A 19,939-nucleotide genomic window follows, 5' to 3' on the forward strand; every position below is an offset into this window, starting at 1 on the left:
CTCCGAAACGATGCTTCGAATTCGATGATTTATGGTTATTAAGATCTAAGGAAGTCATGAAAATCGTCGAAATCAGAAAATAAATTACTTTTCGTGTGCAAGTGTCACTTATTTTGACTATTCTAAAAGCCTACGCATCTTGTCACGTTTTCCTCGAACCATTCACGTTTGTTCGGTATTTCAAGTTAGTGAGCCATGGTAAAAAAAAAAAAAAAAGTCATTACAGTAGATAAGGAATATTACACAATAAAATTTCCGTAGAAAAAATTTTACGGGATATTCCAGGTAGGATTTATATTTCGTAGATCGGATTTGTGTAAAACCAAGAGCCGCACGATCTTTCTAAACGAAAAGTCAACTCTTCACACTCATAATTCGCGAGTTGATCGTACGGCAAACTTCCCCTATTCCATTTTTTTCTCTTAAAACGTAGGGGCGACAATCTGAGAATCTCCTTCAATTCAAAAGCGACTAAAAATTCAAACCCTTGAAGCACTGGATAATTTTCCTGCCTTTGACCCTTCCAGTTACAGGACAATGCTCATTTTCCACCACAGAAATTTTCATTCCCTAGCCTTATCGCAGTTCTTTCCGAACTTCAAACGAAGAAGGTCCCTGTTACTTCGTAAAACCCCAAAGAACCGGCCCGAGTAACGAAATATGTGACGGAAAGGGTTAAGAGAAATCGGATAGCAAGTAATCGACGATGAAGGGAAAAAACTTCCCCTGCGACTGTTTGCTGGGTCGTCATCGCTCTGTAGGTAAATACTAATCACGCAATGATCTTTGGCGTCACGCGTATCGTACATACTACGGGATACAAAGTGTACGTTGCACATACATGCGTGCGGACGATCCGTGCGGTGGTAAATTTTTGGACCAATCAGAATCAGCGGCGCGAGCACGTGGCCCATATATAAAGTAGGGGACGCGCAACTTGGATGGCCATTGCACCCCCGGCACCCAAGTACTTAACCCGAACTTGACAAACACGGAGCTTGCTGGTCGGGCAGAAATCACCGAAAATTAAGAACCCATCGACGGCAGGTGAAGTGAAGTCTAATAATAATTGCCGCGACTATTAAACGTATAAAAACTCTCCGGTCCATCTTATCGAAATTCCCGGAACACTGCAGCGACGGAGCTAAAGCGAGAAGATTCGTAACACACCAGGTATTTAACAATCAAATAATTTCTTTCGTACTTACACGAAAATGTTTGGCCCTTTTAAAACTTGGACTAGAAATTACTGTGGCTGTCATAATTTTTTTCTTTTCTTCCTTTTTCTTCCCGCATCCGGATAAGAGAAATGTAAGAAATTCGTTCAACGTCGAGTTTGGTTTATCATTTTTTTTTTTTTTTTTGGTCGGCTTTGAGTGACGATTAGATAATCGATTTTTGTCAATACTAAATAAAAACTGATGGGTGGGGGTTAAAACTTGGAAGGATCAATATTTCTAATAACCCACCCAAACTAATGACTGGACAGTTTTCTTTGCCATTGAAACAATGTTCGATAAGATCGTTAATATTTTATTTTCCTTCTCTTTGATATTGCTAAAATCTTACCAACGATAAATCTTTTCTGTATTCATTTCTTTTCGATATCTTTTTTATCCATGATACTGAGAAACTTGCATTTTCCTCGGAGGTAGATCGAAAGTTACTCGCAAGTAAGAATGACCAAAAATAATCGATCACTTTTTACCGAATAATCGAGTATAATCGGTCATTTTTCAAACTCGATTAATCGACCGACAAATCATTAAAAGAAAAACTTGTCCGCTATTGAGACTACATACTGAAATTTACGAAATTTTGGTTTCAAATGCATCATTTAAAAAAAGGAATACGAAATGATCGATTCATCGATTAATTTCTACCGATTCATCGATTATTTTTAGCTTAGTGGCCATCGCTATAATACAACACAAGTAAAATTTTAGGAAATAAATCTAAAGTACGACTTTTTGCGAGGGGAAAACTCGAGTTGGCAAATTTACGCTTAGATATTGTACGCAAAATGCACGCGTGCTGATAAATCTGTACCTTTTTTGCCGTGCAATTTATGCTCACCTGGTTCAAAGAAGGTTTAACACTCTAGGATTTAATTCGATCATCTACAAAGGAATCAAAATAATTGACCTAATAGAAAGAAGGTAATGAATTTTTCTGTAACTGATCATTGAAGACTAAATTTTTTTTAAATCCGAAAGCTTGTCCGAAAGTTAGATAAGAGCTCAAAAATGCTACATGGATAATTATTAAACTGGAGACCTAATTTGCCACGTGACAACGAATTTGATTTTATTGACTATAAACCAAGCTTATAACGTGTGAATAAAGATAAGGAGTCTTTTGGCTTCTGAAATTATAGTCTTCGTTCGGGAAGACAAAATTTTCCAGCAAATTTTTTTGCGTTTTTTATACTCAAACTTTAATGTTGAATTATTTTGAAAAGAGTAGAAAAAGTTCTATACCGAACATTATGGAAGCCACTATTATACGTAAATCCCACAAACATCATTCGGGCGATGAACATAATTCGACATGACCCAATAATCGCTGTACAAATTAGGCAAAAATAAAAAACGCTACAGTTTCCGTCACACGTGGTATGAGGAGAGAGAAAATTCATCACATATTATGCAAATTTTATGTGACAAAAAAGAAGAGAAACACGATTCATGTACGATATACTCGGTTTTATTTATCAATTTTTTTAATTTCAATTCAGAATCCGTATAACTCGCTGCTGTCGCGATAGCAAGCGTGAAACATACCCAACGGGATTCAGCGTTATAATTACTGCATTTATTTCGTACAGAGCAATGTACGCTATTTACGGTGTGGTAGACATGTTTTCAGTCAAATTTTTATGGTAAACATTGCGATCTGCCTGAAATTTGGATATGTTACTCTGTATACTGATTGTAATGTTATTAAAATCCTCCAATTTTATCACGTTTTCGAATTGAACCTTTATCTTTAAATTCTCAGCACTTCCTGTCGTAGGAATAAAAATATCACGCAACGTGTCTTTTGCGTGAAAGAGTCTAACATTTGCGAATATCAAACTCAATTTCAAGGTAGACGCTTACGAAGTGCCGGAAACACGTTTTTTGAGACATTTTCAGTCCAGTATATTCGAAAGTGATACAAATAAATTGATTTTATGTCTTGTGTGATAAAGTAGATCGAATGTGAATTACAGTTTTAGCAATGGTTCAAATTACCGCCATCTAACACAGATTGGTTAAGTTTTTTACAAAAAATTAAAACAAAGCACAGAGTAAGCGTTAATTTTTTAGCTCAAAAAAAGTTGGTCGGTGAATTCCGGTGAGAAAGATAATCTGGAAGAAAATATGACTGCGTTTCAAACTTGGGTCGATCATAAAAGCACGTATAATACTTCAAAATTATCCAAGGGTAAGATTCACTTTGTAAACTGTCTTCGCTGTAATAAGTATAAATAACTTATAGCCGCTGATTTAATTTTCTTTTTTTTTTAATTTATCATCATCTTTACGATTATTCATTATTGTCGTTATTATCGCTAGGTACATGTGTTTCTGTAACGAAATTTGGAAAGCGATGCGTTTATCATAAATAACGCCTTGCGCCGGAGCGAATACGTTTTGTTAAGAAAATTGAACACTTCTCTCAAAATAATGTGTCGTAAAATTGTAAAACAAAAAATATCATGTTATTGCAAAAATGGCGGTGAAAAAAATGTGACGAGTCTCTTTCTATCACGATTCTTATTGATAGGTATTTCTCAAAATCTGTACTTGCGGGTTGAGAGTAAAAAGAAATTTAATATTCACGTAGCATCGGCAGCTGCACATGTACGGATAAAAAATGTCAAGAGAAATAGAGGCGTTTATTAATTATTGACAAAACAATTCATTTTTAATTCTACTATTTGCGGTAGTTGGGTGAAAATACTCGGCGTACGGTAGAGTTTTAAAAATAAATGCCTGAATCCAATATTTACCCTTATGTTATACGGGATATTTTGTGCGGACGAATCACGTACGCATCTATGCAAGTATATAATACGGGTCTATAATAAAACCTGTTGAAAAAATACAATCGTGTGCACAATTTTTGTCTCCACGTCGAAGAGTTACCAACGTCGTTTAATTGCCCGTGCGCAAGTATAACGATACATGTAATGATGAAAAAATTCCATTTTTACTCACGTCAAAAACCAAGCTTTTCGCATAGAAAATCCCCAACTAAAACCACGAAAAACTGAAATGAAATTCAATTGAATTTGACGAATGGAAGAAAATGCAGATTAGTTGAATCTTGTTGGTGTGATTTTTGGAGAATTCGGAAACTGCGTTTTTTTTTTCTTTTTATGGTGATCAGTATATTATGATAAGTCTTGGAAAGACTGAATTATCTACATTGATTTCGCCTGTTGTTTTTATTTATTTTTTTTTATATGATACTCGTCATGTTCCTTCTTATTACTTTTCTTCCGATACTTGTCCAATTACGTTAACTCACTTTGTTTTATCAAATATTCATTGCATGATAGTAGAAACGACTGAATTATAAAAAAGCTTCACGAATCCCTTTGAATTCGCGTCCCAAAAATCAGCCAGAAAAATTTTTGGTGGATAATTTGTCGTTAAGCGGAACGACGCTGACCAACTTCACGATTTGTGAGAAAGCTCCGAACTCAGTGATCCGATGGGTAAAGTTTGTGAAATTTTTACTGAATCTTGATACCAATCATGCCATTTTAGGTTTCCGATCTGTGACCCAAGTCCACTTAGTCAAATGTAGGAGAAATTATTTCACACGAATTGAATTAAGCGCTTTTCGTTACAAGTTCATCCTGAAGCCCAGTGAAGTTGGACTAAAAATAACTCTTTCACCCGATCTCTGAACTCTAAATCAATAGTTGGAAAAAGCGAAACAACCGTTTGAAAAATGTTATTTGCGTAAATGATTATGAAGTTGGTTGAAACAATTTATCTCTGCTACATAACAGAAATGGATTTAATCAAATTCGTAGAACACAAGCTGGGATATCAGTAATTTGAGAATATATAAGAACGTTCAAAATGATTGATTTTTTGGTGTGTTTTTGATTCAATTTGAATCTTTTGACGATTTTTTAGGATCTAGTCGGTAAGTGATATGAGCCCAAAAGTATTGAAACCGAATCAAAACCGCCAAATTTAATCATTTTGAACATTTTGATTATAAAACCTGTTACTCGAATCTGCAAATAATTATTTTTGTCTTGTAGTTTAGCTGCCGTTTTATTCGTCTTCACTTTTATTGGTGCATATAACACCGCTGACACATGAAAAACTGATTATTCTCTTTGCCTTGATTTTTTATTCAGGTTTTATCCTGAAATACAACATATTGTTCAAATAGTTGATTGTTCATTATTAGTGTCACAATCGCCGTAAAGCCCATCGTGTTTCAATATCTCTCCACCAGATCAACGTTGGATTAACTTAACGCAAGCGGTATAAGCGATTCCCAGTGCACGCCGCGCTCATTCTTCGACATAAATTGGAGTTCGATATTTGGAAGGAAGATAAAAGAAAAAAAAAATTGATATTAAATATTAGTCGAAGAATGTGTATGTATATAAATTGGAGTAAGAAGATATCGAAGATACGCAGATGTTAAAAATATATCCACACGGAAATCAGAGTCAATCTCTCCGGCGAATAAAACGTATCCCAAAAATCCGTATATTATAAGTATTCTTTGAAATGAAGAGAACCAAACGCCCGCGGGGATCGCGATCGGCCAACCGTTTTATTATACTAATAATGAATTTTAAAGAGATACACCAAACCAAGGTTCAAAATTCTTGAGAACATCAAATTCTTATTGCCTGATGATCTTCGTGCTGTTATACCTGGTGGAATTAACGAGTCGGAATGAAAAATTGTTCGCTTATTCGTGATCCCGTAAGACTCGGGCATTCGCTGTGAAATGTTTCGTTCGAGGTTTTCTTTCTTCTTGCTGTTCTCACAAAATGTAGGAATAAGTGAATAAAATTGCTATCCTGATTCAAAGCAAACAACGAACAATTTTGCATCCTGCGATAGGTAAAAATTTAACATTACATTACTCTCTTATCCGGGAACAATTTTAGAAAGATAACAATTCTTTCAACTGTTTTTACACAGCTCACAAATAAAAATTTTGCTAGATCAGATGAATGAGAATAATTCTATGCAGGAAAAGAAAAATTTAAATTGACATTGTGGAAGAGAGCTTTAAAAATTTTACGAAATGGAATAATCAGTTGTTATCAATATTCAGGTTATTATCCGACAAGCGAAGCCCTAGTCAGTAGTTTTTAAATTATTTCTCACTGGAAATGTTGAATGATTATGCAGGTATACAAATTAATTTCTCACTTTTTCTCTCGCCGATTTTGAAAACCACTTTAGAATATGAACGCCGCTCAAGTTATTGAAATGGTTTTTATTTCTCTTGGTGGTATTGCAGCGATTAATACGACTTGCGACGAGGTGTTCTTTTTTCAATCGACGCGCAAAAAAAAAAAAATTTTTTTTAATAAAAAAAAAAAAAAAAAAAAAACTGCAGGGCCGAATGTGTTTCTCATCCGTAGCGTTCTCAGCGTTTCATTTCTTCTTTCATTTCTCCATGACACTACACCTCGCTCTGCAGGTGCATTTGGGTTACATTAAATCCGCTCAACCTCTGAGATCCGCAAAAAGAAGGTATTTATACAAATACTTTGTAACAATTCCGCTGCCTGCCAATCCTACAGCAGTCTCGTCGTCGGCAAGATCCGCCAGCCGTTTATGTACGAGTACCGACACGTATAATATCTCATTGCATTATTATTCTTCAGCACATTTTTCATTTCGTACAACTTTTTCCGAGCCTCTGGAAACTGCCGCACGCGCAGAGGATGAATCAACCCTCGAGCAAAAATTGAGGAGTTTTATGTCATTTCATCTACCTTTATCACCATAAAACTCGGATTTCAGTTACTTTTTTCAAGCATGCGGTTGGTACAATTAAAAAAAAATATAACTTAACCACGTGTATGGAGTTAATCCCATTTCAAAAAATGCGTAATATTTCACAATCTCACAATCTCACGGACGTTGTCAGATACATCGACCAACGTTATTATTTGACGTAGGTACGGAATATTCTTTAATGGTTTCTCAGTGGCTCAGTATTGCGCTATCTTTCAAGAGGTTACTCGCCCGTCTGGAAAAAATAAAACCCTACACGAGTTCATATTACAACGAATAGCATTTATTAACGAACAATAGGCTTTCACATTTCTTCACATTACGCGTTTCATTACGAACTGAATGAAAATCATCTGAAATCAAAAAAAAAAAAAGAACGGCATTTCAATCTCTACGCTTATGGCTACGGTATGAACTAGAATGAATTTGAAATTTGCATTTTCTTTCAAACCGCGTAGAAAATTTGAATTCAAAAATTCTGACTTCATTCCAGTTGATACCATATCCATAGGCTTAAAGATTAAAATGCCGTTTGTCTTTTTTTATTTCAGATGAAAACAGCCTGATTCATGTCTATTCTCGAGGACAATTTTTTTTACATAAGTTCGTATCGAGCAGTATACACTCGGTTGTATTCGATATAACGTGTTTAAAAAATGCACCGAGTTTGTTTGAATGTTTATAAATGTAATGTGAAAATTATGAGAAATTTTAGTTCAATGGTTTGTCTCGTGAAAATACTCAAAAATTTAAAAAAAAAAAAAAAAACGTTCTCACACTAGACGACCCCCCCCGAAACGAGAACGTCGAAAAAAATATACTTATATATCTCATACAATGAAAAATATGTGTCATATGTGTGGCTAAAGAAATGCAAGTCAAACATATGCAAGAAATAACTTCGATCGTATAATCGTCACTGGTTTCTTTGCTTCCAGCCCCAGAGTTTTGAACAAAGTTTCATAGGTCAGTTTTACCAGATAAAACCCATTTTTTTTCTCAATGCGCGCAACGATTTGTTCCCCGATAAAAAATTAACACGTCAATTATTTACGGTATTCGAGATCTCAAGAACCGTGAAACGACTCTTAGAAAGTTTGTCCCTGCATCTTTGTTGGGCGTGGTGTAAAAGGTGGAAAGAAAGGGAAAAAGACGAAGAGGATAACGGAAAATAAACTTTCCGTTGCGATCGTCTCTTTGCGACCCTATTGTCGAAACCTCTTGATGGTTCGATCGAAGAAAGTTATACGTACCTGTGTACAACGTGGATATGAATTCGGACATGTGCGTGGGCAGATAAGCGCACAAAACACTCGAAATAATCCGCCATTTTTCATATCCTCGCATGTATAATACATATGCCACGCCTGAGTAAAAATATTATACCCACGCATACATACACCTAGACCTAATGTAAAATTTAATGCTGCACCTCTTGTACGCGGGTAGAGCTTGTGGCGTGTTCACAGAAAGCAGCAATATCGGGGCTAAGCTTTTCTTATGAATACCCATTGTTAGTACTCCTATTGAAATCTCTTACTGCGAGTCACACCTACCTCAACCTCTATTTTCATATACACTAACATGATTCAACGTTGCTTTACTCGCGTTGATTCAATGATTCAAATCATCTGGACTGATAACAAGAAATCTCGAGGTGACCACCCCTTGCATAAAGTTTATGTCGAAATATCTTTTGGCTCAAAGAGAAGAAAAAATCTAAAACGCCTTACAGTAATTGGGAAGATTCGAATGTATAAAGCTAGTCAGGGCGAACACGAAATGACGCTTACGTAAAACAATTGAAATAACATGTACCTACGTAAAAAATTGGAAATCGATAGAGGGCGGTAATAGTGAGCACAAAATATCTGAAAACTTATCGATGAACAAGAACAAAATTTCATAAATATCAGAGGTGAGAAAATGAATATAAAAACGTAGGTATAGGGGATATGGAAAAACAGATAATTTTACCGGGCGGTTATGAAATACAAAATGAAGGTATATATGTAATGTGGAATCACAAAAAATTTCCTAATTCTGGTATGAAATGGAAGAATATATATGAAAATACTACGAACTTGAGTTTCGTTAACATCTGCATAGACAGAGTGACTAAAATTTTTCAACGAAACGTTACTTCGTAACTTCAAATGTGTCGGTAGATTAGTGGACTGTAAACTGTAACAGCTTGCACGAATCAAGCTTGCATATTCATTTTACAATCGTAAACTGTTCAAATCTGTAATATCTATGCTAGTGGAAAAAATTAACGCCTCTCCGTTTTTGGTCGAAGAATGGTCTAATTTTGAAACGTTGTAACTTTATTATTGTCATCCAATTGTCCAAGGTGCCTGAAAAGTTGATCAATCAATACTAATCAGTCAAGATAAGAATAAAAATTAACGTCCGTCAACTCGTGATACTTGTTTCGGTTAGCTGTTCAAAGTCACTTACTTAGTTTATTATATATACATATATATATATATATATATATATATATATATAGGATTAGCTCAAAAACTTCTCTGACTGTGAGTGACAAACGGATCTATTTGTGTGATATTTTGGTTAGAAGTTAGAATCCAGAAGGTCAAAAATTCATTTGCTTGTTAATTATTTGCATTTTTAGCTTTGGCCGGTTCAAATGTCTTCTCTGTTATCGGGAAATATGTACTCAAACTCTGTTGAAATAGTGTTCCAGGGCCGAGAAAGGTGTAATTTTGTTTCGGGGCGCGAGAAAATTGAAAGATAACAACGGTTTATAAATATCCAGGAATATAGTGGGACATGTATCAAGAAAACAAGACGGTAAAATTTACAATTAAACAATAAAAGGAGCAAAAATCTTTGGCACGCAGCTTTTTTTATTTAAAACAAAGAAATGAAAAAAATACATTTTCGTTCCATTGTCAAAATAAACTGCGTTGAAACACAATTGAAAGAAATTTGAAAACGAAAAATGAAAACATACAAACCTGACGGCGCCAAGAATGAGTCTAAACTCGTGAAATTAGAATAGAAATAATTGATCGTCAAGAAGGGCCCGAAATTTGAGGAGAAAACTTACTAATTGTAAGAAGCCGACACAGGGCTCCAACAAACTATAGAATTATACAGGGAACATGACGATTAGACAATTTATTAATTATCAATTGTCTTATTATTTATCAGGAGTGTTAAAAATTTTGCCTTTCGAAATTTTCTGACTATTTCACAATATCTATACAAAAAAAATGAGCTTTTTTCGATAGAATCTCAAAAACGAAAAAACCGATTGAAATAATACATTATGGACAATAATTTTCTACGTTCAGCCAACAGTAACAAACTGTCAGTTAAAAGATATGAATACACACGTAATAGATTACCAATGCTGGATTTTTAGTAAAATTCCCTGACTCTGGCCAGTTTTCCAGTTTTCGCAAAAAAATACAACAATCCTGTGTCATTTTGTTTTTTATTTTCTCTTCTATTGCAGAGATGTGGACCTGGTTCGCGATTGCCGCTCTGGCAAAGTTGCTTGTGGTGAGTAGCGAAGTCGATTTCTCGATGACGACTAACGGGGGGCAACGCATCGTGAGAAATTCGAAGAACGGAGAAGTACAAGAAGACTTGACGCAGGCGACACTGAAACCTTTGGTCAAGAGTGATCGGAGCAACGATTTCCTCCCGGATATAGGCAGCTATCGTAACGCGATATTCGGCCTCATCAAAGAAATATCCGCAACTTCGGCAAAGATGAAGCGAGTTGAGAGTGATACGGAGCATAAAAAGGACAAAAGATTGGCGCGGGATGTTGGCGGTTCGCAATTGGCACCCCTCGGCTCTTGGATGTCGTGGGTAACACTGGAGGACAAGGTAGGCAAGACTTCTTGCAATTTTTTAACAGATAAACTGACCCGTGATACTTCGGTACCGGATCACCCAATTAGATTGGCCCGTGGAGTAGAAAGAGAGGAAATTGTGAAACGAATGAAGGAGGAACCGGGCATTTGACATTCATTTCACAGCGGATTCTAATTTTGGTCTATGCTGTCCGTGATTCCCTAAAGCAGGATAAGATTTGTCAAGGAATGTTTGAAATCTAGGTCCACTTGGCAAGAATGAAGAATTTTGATGTTTATCTTCTGCGCAGAATTATAATTATCGATTGTTTTTTTTTTTTTTTTTTTTTTTTAACGTCAATGATCTTGTTAAGTATTCAGCTGTACTGAGAGAAGTGAGAGCCAATTTACATTGCAGTATTCTACTTATTATTAAATTGAAATTGAAAACTACATGGTTTAGCCACCACCAAGGAGTGATCAAGCTGTAGTTCAGGAATTTCAGTCAGTATGAATCACAGAAATAGCATTTTTGTTAAAATTCAAATCAGTCAGTGATGTGAACAACTTTTCAATATTTTTTCCATAAGGTTAAGCCCCAAACCAAAAAAACGTTTGGTTGACTTTTTTCAATGTTTCATTTCCTTTTCGAGTCACGTTCATTTGAAAAATTCGATAAGACAGTTTTCAAACATTTGTAACTGGAGCTAACGGTGAAGTAAAAGTGTTTAAAAAAGTCACACGAATGCTCCTTTCAGGTGGGTAAATTAAAATTGAAAAATCTTCTCCGATTTCAAGAATAATTCCCCATTTATACGGTCGTTTTACCTTGTGTTATCAATGATTTGAGCTCGTTTAATCATTTAATTATGGTTGAGTTCCACTAGGGGACATTTGACACCTGCGGAGAACAAAAGGGTCGATGTTACCCTACATAACTTGTAACCTCTGCCAAAACGGTGTCAAATTCAAGCCCCACGTATCTCATACTGAACACGAATATCGATCCCTCTAATTCCTGTACTTTGATCATTCCAGGCCGTGCCGATGAGCGATCGTTCGAACCCTTGGCACGAGATAAAGAAGAGCCGAGCGTTTAGCCCATGGGGTGGTAAGCGGGTCGCGATTTTTGGGCAGGGTTCAAAAGTCCGCCGACCGATGCGAATCCCGTTCAACAGTTGGGGTGGCAAGCGATCCGACGGGACGACGAGCCGAAGTTTCGCGGGCCTGGAAAAACGAGCGAGATTTTCAAACTGGGGTGGAAAACGGGGATGGGAAAGTATCGGCACTGAGAAACGAACGAAGTTCAACGCGTGGGGTGGTAATGAAAAATTATTGCTGTTCTTTATTTTATTTTATTTCTATCGGTTTCCTGCGCAGCTTGTTTGAAAAATTAAGATGACACGTCTTAACGATCAGCGCTTTGATCCTGAATTCAGGTAAACGCAGCAAGAACGGAGAACGCGACGACGAAGAGATGAAAAGAACGAGATTCAACGCTTGGGGTGGGAAACGGAGCGAAGAGAGCGAATCGGAAAGAACGTCTGAAGAATTCTTCCTAAAGAAGAAAGGGTTCAATGCCTGGGGTGAGTAAACTTCGTGGATAATCGTATTAAATTGCGAAATCGTTTCAGGAAACTCTATCCGCAAAGAAAAAGCTTCCTATAATATATGTTACGCGTAATCGTTAAGAGGGAAACTTAATTTATATCGATCTATCAGCTCTTAACCTTTCTTTCGATTTTTGATATGAGGTATTGTAAACGGCCGTTACAAGGTGCTAGCCTCAGAGTTATTTCTTCCAAGTTTACCGATTACAGTACCTAACTGTGGGAAATTACAGCATGAGTAGCGAGTGGAAGTGAGGATGTTTACTGGGATTACCAACGAACATGGCTATTGATTTTCCAAGATTCAGAACTTATTACATCCATCTCACAACTCATTTATTTATCATCACATTTTTCGTGAGAATAAAAGGTAAAGTATTATGAAATAGTGAAATTTTACCCATTTACAACTTCATTTTACCAGTTTACGCTGATTTCGTATTTCAAAGGTGTTGCATTAAGTATTTGTCGCGTCATGTTCGGAATTATTATTGTGTTTATTTAACGTTATTTACTCGCTTATCAACTGAGGCTACGCGATGCGAATAGAAAAGGAAATAGGAGTTCATTTGTTCAGGATGTTACCACAATTTGTGTGGTAAAAAACGTATTTAATCCAGAAACAAATGAGCAGAAAATTGTAAAAATTTCGAGAACTCTTACAATGTCGAGGTAAGGAATAAGTGATTTTTATGCACCTGAAATTTCGAACGATCAAGATTGATCGAAAACTGTAATATTGAAGTTCCGAAGAGTAAATGGGAAAACTTAGTTATGATCTATCGAAAAACACGAAATTAAGGCTACAAGTTTCTCTGATCCATGTTCTTTCATTATCAGAACTCGGAATAAGTGAAAACTTACGTTTTGGATCAAGTTTGATCGATCAAGATACATTGCTTTTTAGGTACTAATCAGAGGTCGAAACCAAAAATTTTACTGCTCCACTTTTTCTGTGACAAAACTCATTTTCCCCAAAAAGCTGCCACCATAGCTTATCCGTGGAAAAGCACGTGCGAAATCTCGTTCAACAAAGACACCAAGGAAAAGCAATCAACGCAGGAATTAGGTGCTCAATAGACGTTCGCTCCAAAATTTTGGTACTCCATTTTCTCCACTGAAAAAATTGCTTTCTACCTGTAACGCCATGAAAACAGGACAAGTCCTAGAGGTTTTTCTCTTTTTACTCACGATGGTAGACTTAATACCACGGCAAATTTTTTTTTTCCAAAGTTTGTGTTTCTACAAAAGTTCTAACGGTAGAAGACGTAAATTTTTTCGATCAGACCTGAAATAAAAAAAATCTCCAGGTTTTTTTTTATCTTAGTTACAATCACAGGCTGACGCGAGCATCGGAGTCAATATTTTTTTGAGTGTCCTAGAATTTCTGACGACAGTTAATTCCGCACAGTTTTCTCCGTAAGATTAGCACCCCATTTTTTGAAAATGATTTTTCAAACCCTTATATGCCGGCCGGAACTATTTCTGAAAATAATCATATACTCTAGAACTAGGTATTCTAGAGGATTTCCGCATTGAACTCGTAGAATGAACGAATTTTTCCGAAATTGGTCAACTTCACAGATGTGTAAAATCTACCCAATTCCAGTGTCAAGTGAATTATCTTACAGCCATCGCTGAGCTGAGTTTGCAAGGCTTTGTAAGTAAAAGTCAATTTTTCCCTCACAAAAAGTAGAACACCAATATTTTGAATAGGATGCCTAATTAGCACCTAAACGCATTTAATCTCTGCCTCCAAAAATTTTACTTAACGTGGATATTGTAAAAGTTCTCAAATATGCTCTGCCAGTGTAACATTCTACCGACAACCCAATGGAAAAACTGATTTTCCTCTATCGAAAAATGCAGCACCAAAATTGTTAATTATGCAATTAATTATTATCTGAAGAGCACCTAATTCTGCTATGGATTATAATCATTTTTTCCGAAATGGGTTTGCTGTGTTTACAGGCGTCGCTTGCCTCATCCTATCTCGATTATCTCCCCCGCCCCCCCCCCCCCCCCTTCTTTCCCTCCTTATCTTCGACGGGAAGGATGAGACGAATGTGAATAACAACAAAAAAAAAAAAAAAGATTAACAAGGAAAAGCTGTTACCGCCAAGATGGGATAACAGACACGAAGATCAAATTTCAACTGACGCTCCGTCGCCGCTGTTACCTGATGTTTGATTTTATTTAACTTTGCCTCTTGTTCTCAGGTGGTAAGAGGTTCGTCGAGGGCGAACTAAATGCCGATGAGGATGTCGATCATTCAAACGACGCCCCGGGTTCGTCGCCCTCCGAAAACAGAGGGAGGGAGAGACCTGATAGCTCGAGTGGCGAAGAAGGGGTGCACCCCACTCACCGGGAGATGATCGAAACGGGGAGTAACTACCTTCGGAGAGATGATGCCAACGAGATTCCACCTTTCGAGAGTGAAATAATGGAGTTACCGGAAAGGAGAGGTGTTCAAATTCGGAGGAGCGCGTTCAATCCTTGGGGAGGGAGGAAGAGGGGCGAAAACGCAGCGAGTCCGCCGAACCTGATCCTCCCTGAAGCTGACGATCTTCAGGAGCATCGTCATCAGGACCGGTTCTAGCTGTTGGCCGGATAATTGCGAGCTCGATTATCACCTCGGGATAAAAGTTCGATCGAGTATTCCATGATCTATGATTTTCTACGGACTGGACGGATAATACAAACTAGGCAATGAATAAATAGGTAATATTTTTGTCGCGAACGTTCCTAATTGAATTCTTTATTTCGCAGTATCTCGTTATATCGCAGAGAAGTTTTTACTTTTCGTCGTCGCTGGTGATATGAGAAAAGTATTGGTTTCCGTTATTTTCACGAGTTATATAAGGTCTGTAATAATTTTCACAATCGTTTTAACACGGTCAGTTGTCACATGCATTGCTTATTTGTTATTTCTAGTCTCAATTTTTTGAGACGAGAAAACTCGGGGACGTAAACAAATTTGGGTTTAGGCAGCGTAACGACACTAGAGCTAGTTGGAAAATAGGAAACCCATCTTAGGACTTTATAATACATTGCAGCGACAAAATTTATGAACATTATTTGACGACGTATTGTATTACGGTATATTAACATTGTATACTTATACACGTACGTACATGAACCGATAAATGCGAAATAAATATGTATCATAGAAGAATTGCAAGATTGTGATATTTGAAAAATTGTATAATTAGTTACTAATGAATTCCTTTACGCCAAAATAAACTATTTTACGTCTATACATACATAAGTTCTATATTGCTCCTCACAAAACCTTTCACTTTATATTTTTACACTATCACACTTTACATTTTTATACTTATCTTTATCGAGATTAGAATCTTTGTTTTCCTTCTTAACTATCAATGTAATTTATACAGGTAATAAAAACGCAAAAATAGCTCCTCCGTAATGGTGCTTGTCACCAACTAATTGAAATACAACCTTCTTAAAAACAAAAAAAAAAAATAACAAAAGAAAAACATCAAAATTTATGTTCGCGTTCGTGTTAATACATAGGAAGAAATGTTTAGTTAAAATCAGAGGATAAGAATATTTCTGTTGCGATACCCATAGAGAGAAATTTGACTCGAATTACGTGGGAGGTGCGTAAGAGTAACGGACCCTGTATTGTGATTGAAAAGTTTCTCGTATTAGCCACCGGAGTCGGGCGCTACAATCGGGCAGAAACGAGCCGAGTTTGGGCGTAGCGCGGTGATTTTCAGATTTTCAGTCGAGTTCTTGACACGCCGGCGAGCGGAACTGTTCGAGAAAGTTGAGTAGATATCAGTTTTCAAGCAACAGCGACACGAGGGGGGAGTCCGTCGATTTCGAGTCGAACACGAGTGTAAGCGGATGCGTATCGGAGTCGCCTCGTTCTCTGCGGCTTGGACACCGAGTTGTTCCTGTGACCGCGTAGGGATCCCGGCGCCTGATTACGAGCAGATTGCGCGTGTCGAAACGACCATTGTTCCGTATTGTCGTCATCGTTGAAAGGAAGCATTAACGGCTCCCGTGGCTAAATATCGAGGAGTTTTTGATTTGAGGCGGCTGTACTTATATACATGTGCGTGCTGGATTGACACGTGAATTTAAAAATGTCCATGTGACCACGTGGGGCACAGTATGCACATGCGCTACGTTTCAAATTTGTGACTCCTTGATAAGGAATCAAGAAATTTCTATGCACTGTGGTGTATTGTGACAATTGTGCGTTACACGTGCGTACGCCAGAGTGTAAAAAATTATGAACTTCGGAATAAAAGAGTATTTGAACAAGATATCTGTGAATGTCACCACGCCTCCCTGTCGTGTCCCGGTAGTGTCCGGGACAGTGCTACAACTATTTATTATTGCTATCATTATTGTTAATTGTCCGAGGTTATAAAATATAAAAAGAACCTCTTTACCGGAGATCAAACAAACGATTAGCCTGAATCAGAATCCTTACGGTCGATTCCTCGAGTAGTGTATTTATTATTACACAGCTCAACAAAAACAAAGAATTTTTTGAGTTGCCTTAATTTTTTCCGTGACTTTTAGTGTTTGAAGACGTATGATTTACGATTGAAATCATTATTGCATTATATTGGCTCTAGTTTTTATGTTAATGTAATATTGTAAGGTGGTAAGCAATTATTGAGAGTTAACTCGAAGTTAGGCGAAAATTTTTTTTTTGGTCGCGGTATAAATTTACCGTGATTAGATCAAATAATGAATGTGTCACGTCAAAATATTCTCTATAACAATTATACTTAACCTCACTTTTGCAAGTCAAACACCGCATTTCTACGACTAACATTTACGCTAACTTGTAAAAAATGTTAATGTATTTTCACCTGTTCGGTTAACGCTGTAATATTTATGTAAAACTTACCCGATACAATTGTGATCAATCGGCTGACAATTAATGGCATTCACTTGGCAAAGACAACATGAAAAAATGTATTTAGAAGACTGCCCGCAAACTTCACTTTACCGACCCTACAACTAAAGGAGCTGCGCTGGTGTCGCCCTCTTGTGACGAAATGATTCATCAGAAGAAAACAGGTATAAGATTTATGTGAAGTTAGCCCGCGATTTTTGAAATTCTTAAAAATTTTTGCAACAAAAAGGCATATCAAATTGAATTCTCCTTTTCCGTGTTTTGTCGATCTATTTGCAAACCACGCAGAAGCAATTTATAATAATAATTATTTAATGGGGAGTAATTGAGGAGTAATTCATAGCAAATGCCATTTCGTTTGAATAACTATCAATTTGTTGCAAACACTTTTTCGAATTTGGTGCCATTTTACTGGGGCGCAAGTACCAGAATAACACATTTGTATTTCTCTTGCAAAAACATTTGACATATTTCACGTTTCTGTTATTATTTTACGATTAGTCACAGACAACTTATACGATTTTAGTCAGATTTTTGTGACATTATAAAAACGTAATAATTTTCGTACAACAAAGTAACATTTGTATTATATTTACAAAATGTCTGTTTCCCGGGTGAGGACAACGAATATTTAAAAAAAACTCGTCGTGACGAATCTGATTTCGAAATTTTTATGATACTGCGCGACTCCAGCTTACGTACTCGAAGCTTTTTACCCTGAAAAATCGTATTGACTTTTTCGTATTGCGCTTGTTGACTAATAACAAAAATGAAGCTAATAAGTATAGCCGCTAATGATTTGTATAGTGATACGTAATAAGAATGAAGATTTAGTAAAATTTCTGTAAATTTGTCATGGTTTAAAAATAAATACCGAATGTGTTCAACAATTATGTCTAGACACGCGAGAACATAAACAAAGTTCAGAAGTCAGTGTTTGGCGCACGTGTCATCATTGTCTTGATTGGTTATCGTTTGCGTGATAATTTTATGTTCCGAGTTGCCAAGAAAATGTGATTGGAGTTAGTCTATTTCTGGGTCATTGAAATACTTCAAAAATATCGGGCACAGAATATTTCTATTACATTTAAGAAGTTATAATTAGAATATTTTGAATAACAAACAATGGTAAAATTTGGATCGTGTTTTAGAAACCTTACAGATATAACGTGGTAGAATTGTTATTACAGACACGTTTTAATTACCCCGCTTCGAAAATATTGAAATTAAAAATTTTTTTTTAGGCGAAAATTTATGACTTGAAATGTTTCCAATACCTAATAAAAATATATCAAATAAGACGTTAGAGAATAAATTTTATGAAAAACGTTTAACATTTGATCATACATTGATGTAACGGTTGTGATGCTTCTATCACATTTCGTAATATTTTGTGATTTATGCAAAGGTAGAAATACACCACAGGTTTCATTTATTATGGCATTTTGATCATTAAAGTACTGATATAAATCAATTTCACACCAAGTGTGTGAAGAATAAAACGACCTTTTAGGTTTGAGCAATATTCAGGATCCGGAAAAAAGAATTAAATTTTATTACCCTTCCAGAGTGAAACATTTGAGATTTGTACAAAAAAAATTACATCAGATTATGCGTTGTACTTTTATTAAATCATTCGATTCCACGTCCACGATCTTTTACCGTGCGATTAATCAAAAATATTCGAAAATAAGACCATGAGCGAAACGTGTCTCTTTCGTTCTCATACAAGGAACCTAGTTGTTATGATTATGACGTTATTATTATTAATCTCCTTGATCATTTTTCTGATATTTTTGTACCCCGACACTTTCTTGAATTAACTATAACGATAATACATACGTCCTTAATCGAGTCAATGAAAGATTGTTCAGGATCTTTCTTATTGGCTAAGGTATTTACGAGTTGGTAAGCAACTTCGATCAGAGGTAAATGATTTTTTACAGGCATTACAAAATTTTGTGAACGATTAAAAAATCTGTAAACATTGGTGACAGAACCAAAAATAACGAGCGATTTACCGTCAATATTACGAAAAGTGTGCAGTTGATATGTTAGTTAAATTCTTATCTCTGTATACCAAACGTAATCAGTTGCGTTGATATTTCAATCGTTTACGTTATAGGTATCTACATGAAAAACAAGCTTCCGTAAAACTCAAGTAATAGCATTTCACAATAAGGCGATCCGCACGTTCCTCATCACGCGACTGATATTTCACAATCTTCGCAGCAAGCCGATATAAAGGCCGTTTGAGGTCACTCGATAAAGCGTAACCTCATTGCTCAAGAGTCTTTTATTATTTGACCTTTTAAAAATCTCCTATCTCACACAGACAGATGGTCAATGGTCAGCTGCAAGACCAACAAAGAATAAATATGTGATGAGGGAATAAAAAATTGCAGACCGATAGTTAGTTAATAAAATACACAGGTATACTCTTCGCATGTTTGTATATCATCTCATTGTCAGTCACATACATATCCCATACATTATAACAAATGACAGAACACTTTCCTTAAAAATATAATTAAATATAATTCAATTGATGAATAACCTCTTTTTATGGATTATTATTAATTCATCTCGTCTAGC

General features: G+C 36.2%; 2 protein-coding genes across 4 annotated transcripts in view; one reads left to right on the forward strand and one right to left on the reverse strand.

The window, feature by feature from the left end:
* The window catches only part of LOC107225616 (COMM domain-containing protein 4), a 36,201-nt gene extending 16,383 nt beyond the window's left edge, over nt 1-19,818 (reverse strand). For all 3 annotated transcript variants that reach the window (XM_046735608.1, XM_046735607.1, XM_015666142.2), the window contains exon 1: nt 17,336-19,818. The gene's annotated coding sequence lies outside the window, so the exon portion shown is untranslated. The remainder of the gene's footprint in view (nt 1-17,335) is intronic.
* LOC124293679 lies at nt 962-15,675 on the forward strand. The gene is made up of 5 exons (XM_046735605.1): nt 962-1,173; nt 10,486-10,865; nt 11,870-12,152; nt 12,271-12,417; nt 14,661-15,675. The coding sequence occupies exons 2-5, from the start codon at nt 10,488-10,490 to the stop codon at nt 15,038-15,040; spliced, it is 1,188 nt and encodes a 395-aa protein (XP_046591561.1). The 5' UTR covers nt 962-1,173; nt 10,486-10,487; the 3' UTR covers nt 15,041-15,675.
* Nucleotides 19,819-19,939: the final 121 nt, after the last annotated feature.

This window comes from Neodiprion lecontei, chromosome 3 (genome assembly GCF_021901455.1).
Source record: "Neodiprion lecontei isolate iyNeoLeco1 chromosome 3, iyNeoLeco1.1, whole genome shotgun sequence".
Lineage (NCBI taxonomy): Eukaryota > Metazoa > Arthropoda > Insecta > Hymenoptera > Diprionidae > Neodiprion > Neodiprion lecontei.